Source organism: Aotus nancymaae, unplaced genomic scaffold, assembly GCF_030222135.1.
Source record: "Aotus nancymaae isolate 86718 unplaced genomic scaffold, 86718_ANA_hifiasm-v0.15.2.pri h1tg000011l, whole genome shotgun sequence".
Taxonomy (NCBI): domain Eukaryota; kingdom Metazoa; phylum Chordata; class Mammalia; order Primates; family Aotidae; genus Aotus; species Aotus nancymaae.
Genome location: NW_026988422.1, coordinates 60963808 through 60977614, shown reverse-complemented (window position 1 = coordinate 60977614; position 13807 = coordinate 60963808). Strand labels below are relative to the sequence as shown.

Sequence of the window (13807 nt, the reverse complement as noted above, 5' to 3'; positions counted from 1 at the left end):
TACTTAAAAATTGCTAAGACAGTGGATTTTAAATGTTCTCGCCACAAATAAAGAGTATGTGAGGGGATGAATATGTTACTTAGCTCAATTTAATCATTTTACAATGTATACATACATCAAAAACACATTATATACCATAAATATTTGCTGCATTTTGTCAACTAAAATAAATAAATAAAAGAAACGACAATGACAAAGCAAACTAGACCGGCAGTCCATCTCAGATGACTGAGCTATGTGTTCAACATGGTTCTCCTAGCCTTTGACCTGGCTTTGTTAGTCTTTGTTTTCACACTGCCAACACTTTACTGTGGACCAATTCAGCCTCAACACCTTACTGTGGACCATTTCGACCCTGGGCAGTGGTCGGCTAAAGTGACAGTAGACCGAAAAGCCAGGGGCAGGGGGGCTGGGGTGTTTCGAATGTTGTTTTATTTCAGAGTTTCTCTAGGACAATTGTGTCTTTTCAAAGAGCCCTTGAATTGACATGCTCTCTTCCTCTGAGAGGCCACAGATGGTATCTCCAGTGAGTAAGGATGCCACGGAAGATCTGAGGAAAGCAACTGGTGCCTTGGACGCTCAGGCCGTGGTGAAACAGGATTTGCTGCCTGCAGACCAGGCCCAGGTCCTCAATGAGGTAGGGGGCAGATTCTGGCTCTTTCTTATGAAAGGAGGCACTAGAATGTGGACACATATGGATGGGTTGGAATTAGAAAGCACTGCGAGAGTGGCTCCCAGAATTCTCTCTTTGCCTTTGAATTTAGGGCATCTTGGTTTTAATTATTATTTGGAGAATGATTATTTGTATCTTCCACAGGGCCCATCATTATACTGGCACCCAGTAGGCACTTATTCAGAAAATGAAGTGTTAGAATGAATGTTCATGTGTTCTCTAAAATCCTGTTCATGTGAGGAGCCTGAAGTCATTGGATGCTTGCTCTTGCTTTGCTTGTGGTAGATCTATTTAGTATTTATGATAGAAGTTTTTTTTTTTTTTTTTTTTTTTTTTGAAACAGGGTCTCCCTCTGTCACCCAGGCTAGAGTGCAGTGGCACGATCTTAGCTCACTGCAACCTCCACCTCCAGGGATGAAGTGATTCTCCCACTTCAGCTTCCTGAGTAGCTGGGATTACAACTGTGCACCACCACACCCAGCTAATTTTTGTATTTTTCATAGAGACGGGGTTTCACCATATTGGTCAGGCTGGTCTGGAACTCCCTACCTCAGGTAATCCATCTGCCTTGGCCTCCTAAAGTGCTGGGATTATAGACGTTAAGCCATCATGCCCAGCCTTTTTTTTCTTTTTTGGAAACAAAGTTTTCACTCTGTCACCCAGGCTTCAGTGCAGTGGTACAGTCATGACTCACTGCAGCCTCAAACTCCTGGGCTCAAGTGATCCTCCCGCCTCAGGCTTCTAAGTAGCTGTATAGAGCTACTTGGGAGGCTGAGGCGGGAGGATCACAAGGTCAAGAGTTCGAGACCAGCCTGGCCAACATGGTGAAACCCGGTCTCTACTAAGAATACAAAAATTAGCTGGGCATGGTGGTGCGTGCCTGTAATCCCAGCTACTTGGGAGGCTGAGGCAGGAGAATTGATTGAACCTGGGAGGCAGAGGTTGCAGTGAGCTGAGATCACACCACTGCACTCCAGCCTGGGCAACAGAGCAAGACTAAGACTCTGTCACTAAATAAATAAATAAATAAATAGTGTAGTGGTACCCCTGCCAGAGAGGTATGGGGGTGGGATTGTTTGTATTATTTATTAGCATATATATTAGAGTAATGATTGGTATTAGTGTCAGTGAAGACAACACCAGACATTATAATTAGATTTGTGTAACACTTTACAGTTTACAAGCATTTGTATCTGTAACACTTCATTTACTCCTGAGAACCCTTGTGAGATAGGTGCAATTGTGTCTCCATTTAAGAAATAAGGAAACTGAGGCTAAGGGCTGTTAGAGACTTTACTAAGATGTTGCAACCCAATCCTTTATTTAGCATTTTGGAAAAGGAAGGATTTATTTAAGCACACTAGCCAAAGTCTGATTTACTTCTGCTAGCAAAAGAGATGAGAACTAGAGGGATTGTTCTCCAGAAACAGATATGAGAATACAGCCTGGGAGGATTACAAACTTGATTTATATATTTCTCACAAATAAAATTCCAGCCTCTTAACTGGATTACTGACTCACTGATGTGCTCTCCCCTGTGGACAATCAGTATAGATTTCTTATTGAGTTGCCTGCCAACTGTTTGGAGAAGGGGCAGGAAATTAAGGTATAATAGCATGAAACCAGGAACACAAATCTGAGTGATTGAAGGGAAACTCACCAGGGAGACATTGTAAGCCTGCATGGGTTAGTGAGGGCTTTGAGTATCAAATGCCATTTGCATTCTTCCATGTAAGTCAGATGTGTGGCAGCAAATGTACTGTTTAAATGCAAGTCCTGGGGGCTGGTCTAAGGTGAAATTGTAACTACTGATAGAACACTGTTAGGGACTTCAAGACTGAGACCACCTGTAGCCCAAGGTGGGCTGTGGATGCGAGAGAGAGAACGACTATAAACCAGATTTTCTCTCTGTGGTGCTTTGGAGAGCTGATTGACAGTAATGTAGAAGTAACCCTTGAGTGGGAATTGTAGCGGGAGGATGTGTGGCAGAATGAGAATCAAACTAAACCCTAGGAGCAAGAGCTGTTAACGAGAGGAGCCACAAGGAGGTACTGTGCAGGTGAGGTAAGACCAAGGCATGGCCCGGAATCACTGTCAATGCAAATACTGTCAGCAACCTGCAGGAGTGTTCGTGGGCAAGAACCTTATAAAGGGTTTGGTGCAGAAAAGTTGCAAAAGGTAGGAAACAGTCTTTAAACAATGGAACATTTTGGTGGCTTAAAAAAATTAGTAGAATGTATTAACAACTCCTACTTGGAAGAAAGAGAAGTAACATTGACTAGTACATTGAGCTCTGAGTGGAGATGGTGGAGATAATAGAGCAGGGGTGGGGCTGCCTTCATGCAAAAAGAGATTAATTAGAATCTGCCACTCTACTATGTCCTTTAACCAGAGTTCTGTTGTGCAGATGGCCAAGTATCAAGTTCCACAAAGGTCTGGGGACATCATTATGATCCAATCTGAGCATACAGGAGCTATAGATGTTCTTTCAGCTGATTTGGAATCTGCAGATCTTCTGGGGGACCACAGAAAAGGTGAGACCTTTGGGAGTAAAGGAGGTGGTTTTTTTGTTTTCAATAGATACTTAAAGAAAGGCAGGCAGACAAATGGAAGGAAAGAAAATGACTTGTGAAAGGAAGTCCAAGAAGCCAGTAGAAACAATGTCTGACTATGCCAACCTCCCTTAGCAAAATGCCAGGGGTACTCATGTTTCCTCATAGTTTCTCAGTAGTAAGCTGCCTGTCCTTTCAGTCTCCCCACCTCTGATGGCTCCTCCATGCATCTGGACATTTGCCAAGGTGAAGGAATTCAAAAGCAAGCTGGGCAAGGAGAAGAACAGCCGACTGGTGGTGAAGCGTGGTGAGGTGGTGACCATCAGGGTACCTACTCATCCAGAGGGGAAGCGTGTCTGCTGGGAGTTTGCGACCGATGACTATGACATTGGCTTTGGAGTTTATTTTGACTGGACCCCTGTAACCAGCACTGACATAACTGTGCAGGTCAGTGATTCCAGCGATGATGAGGATGAAGAAGAGGAAGAGGAGGAGGAGATTGAAGGTAAATTTAATTTTAGCATGATTTGCAGTTTTCTGGCTTAACCTAATTTCTGGTGACCATTTCCTGGGTTATACCAGTCTTCCTCTTCCTTCAAATGCAGTTGAGGAACTCAGCATTACAAACTGAGCTGAGTGGTACAGGCCAAAGAGAATGCTCTGATGGGGTTGATACTGCTGCCTTAGTTGAAAAAGCTTCTTTCCCTTTAATCAGTACCTTGCTGTTTTCCCAACACCTTCCTGAGGGCAGGAGCAGAGAGAGGGTGAGTCATGCTGCAGTTTAGATGGATGGTCTTTCAGGTCGCATATAAGCCAGAGATGATTTTACATCTCTCTTAGTTTGGAGATATTTATTCTTGGCCTGGAACCAAAGTGAGTGATTCCAGTTTGCTAAAGGTATCCATTCTCTCCCTACCCCAAACTCTCATAGCTGGCTATTGGTTACTTCTTTCCTTCATGCCCAGAGAAGTTTGTTTGTTTGTTTGTTTTTGTTTTTGTTTTTTTGAGATGGAGTCTCGCTCTGTCGCCTAGGCTGGAGTGCAGTGATCTGATCTTGGCTCTCTGCAACCTCCACTTCCCGGTTTCAAGTGATTCTCCTGCTCAGCCTCCTGAGAAGGTGGGATTACAGGCCTGCACTACCATGCCCGGCTCATTTTCATATTTTTAGTAGAGATGGGGTTTCTCCATGTTGGTCAGACTGGTCTCGAACTCCTTACCTCATGATCTGCCTGTCTCAGCCTCTCAAAGTGCTGGGATTACAGGTGTGAGCCACCATGCCTGGCCCCCAGAGAAGTTTTAAAAGGGTCTCTGGGCTCCATTCCAGTTGTTATTTGTAGTGTCTACTAAGGATGGCCCAGAGGCATTTTTTTCAGGTAAAGTAAGAGTGGGTTCTAAGCATTAGTCTTATTCCTTGATTTTCTTATATAATCTTAAAATCAATCCCTTAACGTGCTTCTTCATAGAAAAGCAAGCCTGCAGGAAAATCTACAGGTATTTGGGAAAGAGGAGAACCTTGTATCTTATTTGCTGCTTTTCAGGAAGCCAAGTAAAAGTGCTAGGGTCACTTTATAACATGTTTATCTGTAATTCCTATCTCCATTAGCTAGTCCTTTCACCTATGAAATGAAAGAATGTCAGAATTTTTCCTTCTAATTATCTTTCTCCCTCTTAGAAATGTCCAGACACTTCTGAAGCTAGGAAGGCTCCTATCAGGCTAAACCATTGTTTCTCAGTGGAGACATTATTGGCATTTAGAATGGGACACTCCTTTGTTGTGTAGGTACTATCCTGATTTTAGCACTCCTGGACCCTTGGGTACTAAATGCAGGTATCACCTAGTAGTCACTGTGATGACCAAAAGATTACCAGACATTTCCAAATGTCTGTAGAAGGGTAATAACATCCCCCCTCTGTGAAAGCCCCTGGGTTACCAGGTCCTTCTGCTCACCTTGAGGTAGGACTCATGCAGTCTCTGAACACATATCCAAACACTGCCATTTTGCTCATGCAGAACCCGTTCCAGCTGGAGATGTGGAGAGAGGCTCCAGGAGCTCCTTGCGGGGTCGCTATGGGGAGGTGATGCCTGTGTACCGGCGGGACAGCCACCGAGACGTGCAGGCTGGCAGCCATGACTACCCTGGGGAGGGCATCTACCTGCTCAAGTTTGACAATTCTTACTCCCTGCTGCGCAACAAGACTCTCTACTTCCACATCTACTACACCAGCTGAAGGACCGCTGGGACGGGGCAGGCTGTATTTGCTGGCTGAAGCAGGCTGCCAGCTGGTGCCTCTTGTTTGGGATAAGAAAGAGCTAAAGGTTCATGTGGGGCTCCCGAGCCTCACACCCTGTCTGGCATGTCTGACTGTTGACCCACGTAGCTTTTCCCCTTCTTGGCTTCTGCAGGTGGTGATGTAGTGCCCCTGTTCTGTGGTCCCTGACTCATACTCTTCTTGCTTCGGACTCCAGCAAACTCTCTCTTTAAGGCACCTATCGGGCACAAGCCTAAAAGGAAGCAGGGTGTTGTTTTTTTTAAAAATAGATTTATCTTGGCACAGGTTTATCATTCAGATTGCTGCCCTCTCCTCTCCCAGAGCCTTTATTGCCAATGCATTTAGTGGCACCCACTCTCTTTACCTTTTGAGGTGCCAGAAGAGGGAAAAGCACATTGTCCACGAAGGAGCCCAATCTTTTGGTTGGAGAAAGCTCTGTCCAGCCTGTCACCACTGCCATATTTCTGCCTGCTGGTTATTCTTGGTCTCTGAATAGCTGAGAGACCACACTGCCTTTGGAGGGCTGTTACTATTCCTGATGGTAGACGCCTCCTCCTTTCTCTTTCCTAAGTCTATGTTTTTGCCATTACAGCAAGAACTTCCATGCAATCTAAAATGATGATCAACGTAACCTAAGATCTTGTGGGAAGAAAAACTGCCTCCATTACTTCCTCTTCCAAGGGCACTGGCAGTCAAAGTGGATAGAGTGGAAATTAGGTACTGAATTGATGGCAGAACCCACATATTTGAAGGTCAAGTGTTACTGTTTTTTTTTTTTTCTGTATAATCAAAGAAGGAATAGTATCATCTGAGAGAGAAGATGAAAAACAAAAAAACCACTCCAGAGTCCCCACCACTTTTTTTTTGTCTTTAGAGTAGGAGTGCTATTTAGAAATGTTGCTTTGGAATCAAATGCACTGAAACCCAATCAGGTTTCCAAAGTTTCTGCATTTAGGTTTCTTGCATTGAGGGCTTAAAGCTTTTGGTGTTCAGAGTCCCTTAGTTAAGGTGATGATGAAGCTTCACTTGCTGCTGATTGTATTTGTTCTTTACCTGACCAAAGCTTGCATTTCCCTGGTGACAGCATTTCCTCCTCTGTCACCCCTGAGGCTCAGGAGTGCCCCACAAAGTGCAGGTGGTGCTACAGCCAGTGGTCACCAGAGCAGCAGATGCGGGGCCCCCAGGCAGAGAAGGAGATGGTGAGACGGGACCTCAGCGGTCTCCATGTTCATACTTCTCTGTCTCTTACTCCTTGTGTTATGTCTGTTACTGCCTACGAATTCTGAAGAATAATTAGATTTATTTATTACTGTATTTATTTTTTTAGCACATTTCATTTTGCCTTTGAAACAGTTTCCATCTGTTTCTCAGAAGGCTTCCCATCTGTTCTGAGCCATGGAGGCCCCCTCTTTTATGGAGTTAGAGAAGATATTTTTAGGAGAGTTTGGGAAGCGATGATGTTTTATTTCTGCAGGTCAGTCCTATGATGGCTTTGTGAGGAGTATGGCCCTTCAGAGATGGATGATGCCACCTTACTCCATGTTTAGGGTACAGTTCGGCACTTCCTGTGAAGAATTATAAGTTGTGAGGGAATCTGCCCATTTGCTGGGGATTGAGTGCAGAGGAATTGCCCAGCCAATCAGAGATATCCTGTGATTCCAGGATTTCGGAGTCCTTTGTCTCCTCTGAGGAGTCACCTTCTTCGTGATGTTTCCTTTGCCTCACTCCATCATTGTTGGATTCCTGACACCAAGGGTCTATCCCTACAGTAGCATAACTCAAGGAGCAGGACTCTTCCCAGTAGGTCCCGAGTAGCATCTACATCAAATGCAATACATCCTGCGCCTTCTCTTCCCCTCGGAGCAAAGCCCCAAGCGGGATAGGATGTTGGGGATTGCCAGAGCATTCCCATCCTCTGAGCTGCATCATACCTCCATTACTTTATATTTGCAAATGTGTTTTGTAGAGGATTACACCGGCCAAAATTTATATACCTTTAAAGAAATTATTTTAGTGACTGTCTGTTGAGGCAGTGAAGACCAGATTTGCTGTGTGTCATCCCATTGGATAGCTGAGTGACTGCTCTTGCATCCTTGAAGTCAAATCATGCCTTAGCTAATTGAATATAATCTTTGTAAAATAATTTTCTACTGAGCTGTTTTCTAGTCAGCTAAAACCTTGCTTATTTTTCCTGTTTATTATTAACTTCTGCCTTCCTCTCAAAATGAAACTGTCAGGCCATACCTAGCAAGCTCCCAAGGATAACACTTGTTATTGATGATTTCTTTTCACCATGAGATTCTCTGCTTATTTTCTTTGGAATGCTAGTTCTGTTGCATCAGGGAAGCCTGAGGGACTTGTTCACCTCGCCTCCGTGTGCCTGTTAGCATCTGGTCACTTTGGAAGTCCTGAGCATGGTTACATTTCATTCCATACTGGTTTTTCACCGACAGTCAGGGTTTCTGTGTTCCAAAATAGCTAAAAGAAGATATTTTCACTGTCTGATTCAGTGTCCTCACATTACATTTCTGAAACAATTGAACTTTAGGGGCAAGATATTATTTACTGAAGCACAGGTAATTACTGAGAACCCGCAGCTCAGCAAATTCTAAGAGATGGTCATTTCCTCAGCCCCTCCCAGTCCAAATTTATAGACCCAAACAATGAAATGAAAATTTTTTGCTTTGATCCTCACCCTGTTCTCTAGAGCACAAATAAATATTAACAAGCAATTGAAAGAAAGTGCTTCATAGTAGGAGAGAGATTGGAATTCTCTATACAGAGTGACTTAGTTCTTAAATTTATTTAGTTTTAGTTTTGCCACTTTGTTGAGACATGGGGCTTTTATAAAGGAAGACTAAGTATTGATTTTTCCGCCAATGTTTTATTGTGAAAAAATTTTAGCAAACAGCTTAAAAGAAATATAAATATACTGTAAACCAAAAAGTATCTGAGACAGGTCTCAATAAATTTAGAGTTTTATTTTGCCAAGGTTAAGAACCCATGACACAGCCTCAGGAGGTTCTGAGAACACATCCCCAAGGTAGTTGGGTTACAGCTTTATACACTTTAGGGAGACAGAAGTTCCAGGCAAAGACATTAATCAATACATGTAAGGTATACATGGGTTTGGCCTGGGAAGGCAGGACATCTTGAAGATGGGTGTTTCTAGATCAGAGGTAGATCAAAGAGTTCCTGACTGGCAATTGGTTGAAAGAGTTAAGATCTACCTGAAAAGATGAAGTCAGCTTAAGTTAAAGTAAGGGGGGCTTGTGGAAACTGAGGTTCTTGTCATGTAGATGAAGCCTCCAGGTAGCAGGCTTCAGAGAGAATAGATGATGAATATTTCTTATTAGACCTTAAAAGGTGTCAGACTCTCCAGAAAAGACCTAATAAGAGAAGGAGATTTTCTTGATTTGCAGTAGCTTTGAAGGTCTCTTAAAAAAAACAAAAAATGACCAGGTGCGGTGGCTCACGCCTGTAATCCCAACACTTTGAGAGGCTGAGGTGGGTATATCATTAGATCAGAAGTTGAAGACCAGCCTGGCCAAGATGGCAAAACCCTGTCTCTTTAAATTAAAAAAAAAAAAGAAGGAAAAAAAAAGGAGACTTTCTACAGAATGCAAATTTCCCCCAGAAGAAACATCTTTGTAGGGCCATTTCAAAATATGTTAAATCAATATATTGGGGAGTAAAATACTTTGATTTCCTTTGGGACCTGCTATCTGTCATGTGATACTATGTCAGAGTCAGGTTGGGATTTGGTATTTTATTGCCACAAAGAGTCTTTTTGGTTCTTCTTAAGATCTCTGTATTAACGTTAATGCTGGTCAGTTGTATTTAAATTCCAAAGTGAAGAGGGTAAAAGAAGGCATGTCCGACCCTCTTCTTTCCATCATGGACTAGTTTTTCAGGTTCCTTTGGGATCCCCTAGGCCAAGACAGGGGTACACTCAGCCAGTTGGTGGGTTTGGAATTTTATTTTTGGTTTACTGTATATATATATGTACCATACACCCCCCCATGTAAATTAAAACATTTTAAACTACCAATTCTTAAGCAAAGATGATTCTAACATTCTGTTCCTTTTGACAAGTTCCAGTTAGAGAATGCTGAGAATGTCCCCTGCACAGACAACATCAGCTCTGTCAGAGAGCCCCTGATTTTTAGCAGACCTGTTTCATTCAACATGGATGTTATCCAGGAGGTGGTCTTCATAAAAATGTTTCTTGGAGCCAGGCACGATGGCTCACTCCTGTAGTCCCAGCACTTTGGGAGGCCAAGGTGGGCAGATCACCTGAGGTCAGGAGTTTGAGACCAGCCTGGCCAACATGGTAAAACCCCGTCTCTACTAAAAATGCAAAAATTTGCTGGGCCTGGTGGCGGGTGCCTATAATCCCAGCTACTCTGGAGGCTGAGGCAGGGAGAATCACTTGAGCCCAGGAGGTGGAGGTTGCAGTGAGCCAAGATCATGCCATCGCACTCCAGCCTGGGAAACAGAGCCAAACTCCATCTCAAAAAAAAAAAAATTGTTTCTTGGTCTCCATCTTTCAAAACCTGTGCTGTATTTCCCCTTTCCCTCAGGCCATGATCTCTGCTGTTTTCCTTACTAACTGGCATTTCGGTACAGGAGTGATTGTGAAGCTGCTCCAGAAGGGCTAGTCTCTGTTGCTTGATGACATGACCTCAGGATCCTGATACTAAAGCTCAATCCTCAGATAACAGGTAGCTTTATCATGGAAGTAGGTAGCAATTTGGAATTGACTATTCTTATTTTTTTCTTAATGAATTGATATATGCACTTTAAAAAATATTTTTGTTATTTTGGGAAGAAAAACTCAGACTTTTAAAGAAGTGTATATTGTCCCATTATAATATGTACATGGAAGAGTGAAATCTGAACGCTGCCTTATATTAAGCAGTGGGATTAGGTATTATCATAAAATGTCTTCATCTATAAAAAATAATGAGTTTATGTTTATGATGAGCCCTGCTCAGTCCCTCTTGAAGAGAATTAGTTGAAACCCAAACTCTAAAGTCTGTACTTTTATATTTGTTTGTTAAGAACGCTTATCTGCAAAAGGTTGCCTTTTAACCCTAGCGTCCGTGGTTCTAAGGTGTGGAGTTGAGTGACCCTAATATTTACATAAAAGACTTGTTTTAATGGAGCATAAGCGAGGGGCATAAGTTAAACCATTTTGTTCGGCTTGAGAACTGACTTTTAAAATGGACCACAAGGAGTGAAAACAAAATAAAATGAGGGGGCAAGGGGTAGGAGTATGTGGGCAGGGGAGAGCAAAGCTATCAAGTAGATCTTAGAATTTTGCTCAGAAATCACTGCTCACTCTCAATTGTTATCTCTGCCTAAACCAAGAAGGCCAAACAAAGCCCCTCCTGTTTGAATTCTTAAGCTAAGAAATTTCTAAGCTAAGAAAACATGTTGCCTAAAGCCTATGATAGTGGAGCTTATTTACAAATAGGCATGCCTCACACACTGAGTCCAAAGGCAAGACACTGGCTTTGAAATCAGGCTAATGATCTGATTCCTATTATATGTACCTTGATTTCTTTTAGGCCTCAGGTATGTGGACCAGAGTTAATGTCATGACTCTTCATTCTAAGAGAGGATGAAAAGTTGCCCTAGAAATCTAGAGCTGCATGTTTATTTAATTCCATAGTTTAAAAAAAAAATCATTTTAAGCAGGTAGTTGTAGCTTATCTGGGGGTAAAAGAATATATGTGAAATGACTTCCAGAGGACAAAGTATATTTTCTAAAGTTGTGATATAGGATCATGAACCATTCTGAAGTTTTGGTTTGAAATATTATAGTATATGATCTTACCAAAGAGCCCTTAATTCAGAATTTAAGGGGGCTCTCTTCCTGAATGAACTCTCTTCATCACTCAGGGTTGAATGTGTAATGTTCCTTGCTATTGTTATTGTTGATTCTTAGGATCGGGCCAAGAATCATCTGGAAAACATTATCTTAATTCCTTCTTTCATATCCTAAACAGTACATGTTACTAAGGAACTCCATATGAAAAACCCCACTCATGTCTCCTGAGATTATCCCGTAAGTGAAGTAGCTTTCATTTAATCCAGCTAAATTATTTCCACTTAGCCATGTTAAAGAGAAGTCAGGTCTGGAGAAAGCAATTCTGTAACCCATGACTCTGGTGTACCCATTTTTCCCTTAACATAATGGGAAGTGTTTTGAAATTCCCAGAAGAGAGCTGTTTTGTAATCCAAGTGATGAATTATAAGAAAGCCAGACTTTGGATAAGGATAATTGGAAAAAAGGGAGGTGCTTGAAGATTTTCTAAACTACTTTATGCCATTTAGCTTCTGTTTCTGAAGGGCCTTCTTTGGTGCCATGTAGTCAGATCAATCAGTGAACTGAAAGATGATCATGTTTTCTTCGTCAAGATTTAAGCAATTGGCAACCACAAAGACGTTATTTCCTTACTGTTCTATATCATGTACTGTTGCTGACATTACAAAAAGGGGTCTGGAAGGGAAACTGTGTCACTCTTTTATCTTTTTTCTTTAAAATACAAAAGCATCCCAACTAATCATTTATTATGGTCAACTTGTTTCACATGTCCCCTATCATGAGAAATGCTATTAACATCTCCCGTGATTTCTAAGAGCTCTTACCAAATTGTTACTTACTTCTTGTGTCCTGCTGAGTGGTTTTTCTTTTAAAACACCATTTTTATCATCCTGTGGCACTGAGTGTGTTACTGCGATTACACTGATGATTCTGAGCTGTGGTTCTTTAAATAGCTCAGTTCTTGTGTTTTATATTATGTAACAGTTTTGTGATGCTTTTGTGCATTCTTTGTCATCTCTTCTGAGTTTTGAAATCTGTCATAAATAAACTTTTTCACTATGCACCTGGGAACATCTGAGTTATATTTTAATGAACCTGATTTACATTTTACATTCTTTGCCTTTTATTTATCTTCCTTAAGAAAGGTATTCTATAAACCCATATGAATTATTTCATAATCTATTAGATTATAAAAGTTAAGAGAAACTAAAAAGAAAAAAAATTGAGAATAAGGTTAATAATAGATCTTTCATCTGCATTTTAATTCATGGCAGAGTATCATAAACTGGGAACTGGGATTGGAAAAACTGGGTTTACAGTGATGATTAATAAATAGAACACTGAGTTTTATATCAGTATTTGGTCCCAGTAAGCCTCATTTCCCCGTAAACATAGTCTGTTCAAATTTGGAAGCTGTACTTTGGATACCAGGCCAATCATTAATGTAATCTGGGTGATATGAATTCAGCCTATTTTCATTTACAAAAGTGACACCATAACATATCTTTGATATCTTTTAAAACCACATCTCTGGTGTCTGTTACAGAATAAGGACTCACACTGGAGCAGGGAAGGGTTGCATATAAGTATTTCCTTCAGTGATATCTTGATTCTAAAATGAACCTGTTAGATCATTCTCTGCTTTCTGTTGCAACATATTTTAGAGGTTGAAGCATAAAAGAGGATGGGATCTGAAACAATTGAGTTAAATGAATGTAATCGCCAAACTACCCTACAACTAACCAAAAGCCCAGGCAGATTCCATGCAGCTGGAGATCATTAATGATTCGTGTTTGGGTATGCTGGATGTAATATGTCACTGCTAACACATAATATATTTAAGATCTTTTTTAACTTTTAAAAGCATATATGTCATATCATTGACCTTGACATAGCTCAGGATTACGTAAGGCAGCTCACACATTACAGCTCTTGACATTCAGCCTTAATGTTCTTTAACCTGTGCAGTTCTGGCTTAAACTTGGCAGCTATCCTTAGTTCAAGGTATTCTCCAAAAGTAGAATGATGCTTGCTTGTGACCTTGGAAGCAAGAGCTAAATAAGTTATCTTTAGAAGTAAGAGCCGGCCCAGCTACACAGGAGGCTGAGGTGGAAGGATCAAGATCAGCCTGGGCAACACAGTGAGACTCCATCTCTAAAAAAACTTTTTTTAAATAAAAAAATCTAAAAGAAAGAGCCAATCTTTCCTTAATGGATATGTAAAATTTCTGAGGAACACAAGCCTATAATTTTTGCTGTGTTCTCAGGTGTTTCCTGGCAGCACCTCCCTACTGCTTTCCTCCTTCTGAAGTATTTCTGGGGACTTGTTACTTCCATATAGTTGGAATTACCAGTATCGGGCCACTCTGTCATTGTTCTTCCTTCACAGTAGCCACTCTCACTCTGGGAAGTTCATGTATCAGGTCACCCTGTGGCCTCTAGCACATCAGGACCAGGTGTCTGCGGAGTGTGCATGGAA

At 41.6% G+C, this 13807-nt stretch overlaps 1 protein-coding gene across 4 annotated transcripts in view; it reads left to right on the top strand.

Annotated features, from left to right (window-relative positions):
- TMED8 (transmembrane p24 trafficking protein family member 8) overlaps positions 1–12400 on the top strand; it is a 41761-nt gene extending 29361 nt beyond the window's left edge. For 2 of the 4 annotated variants that reach the window (XM_021674995.2, XM_064375064.1), the window contains exons 3-6: positions 508–637; positions 3066–3207; positions 3425–3730; positions 5237–12400. In XM_021674995.2, coding sequence (XP_021530670.1) covers positions 508–637; positions 3066–3207; positions 3425–3730; positions 5237–5454 — 796 coding nt within the window. In that variant the 3' untranslated portion in view covers positions 5455–12400. Of the gene's footprint in view, positions 1–505; positions 638–3065; positions 3208–3424; positions 3731–5236 lie in introns of all 4 variants that reach the window. The other 2 variants (XM_012476859.2, XM_012476861.3) reach the window with 2 other exon arrangements.
- The last annotated feature ends 1407 nt before the right edge of the window (positions 12401–13807 follow it).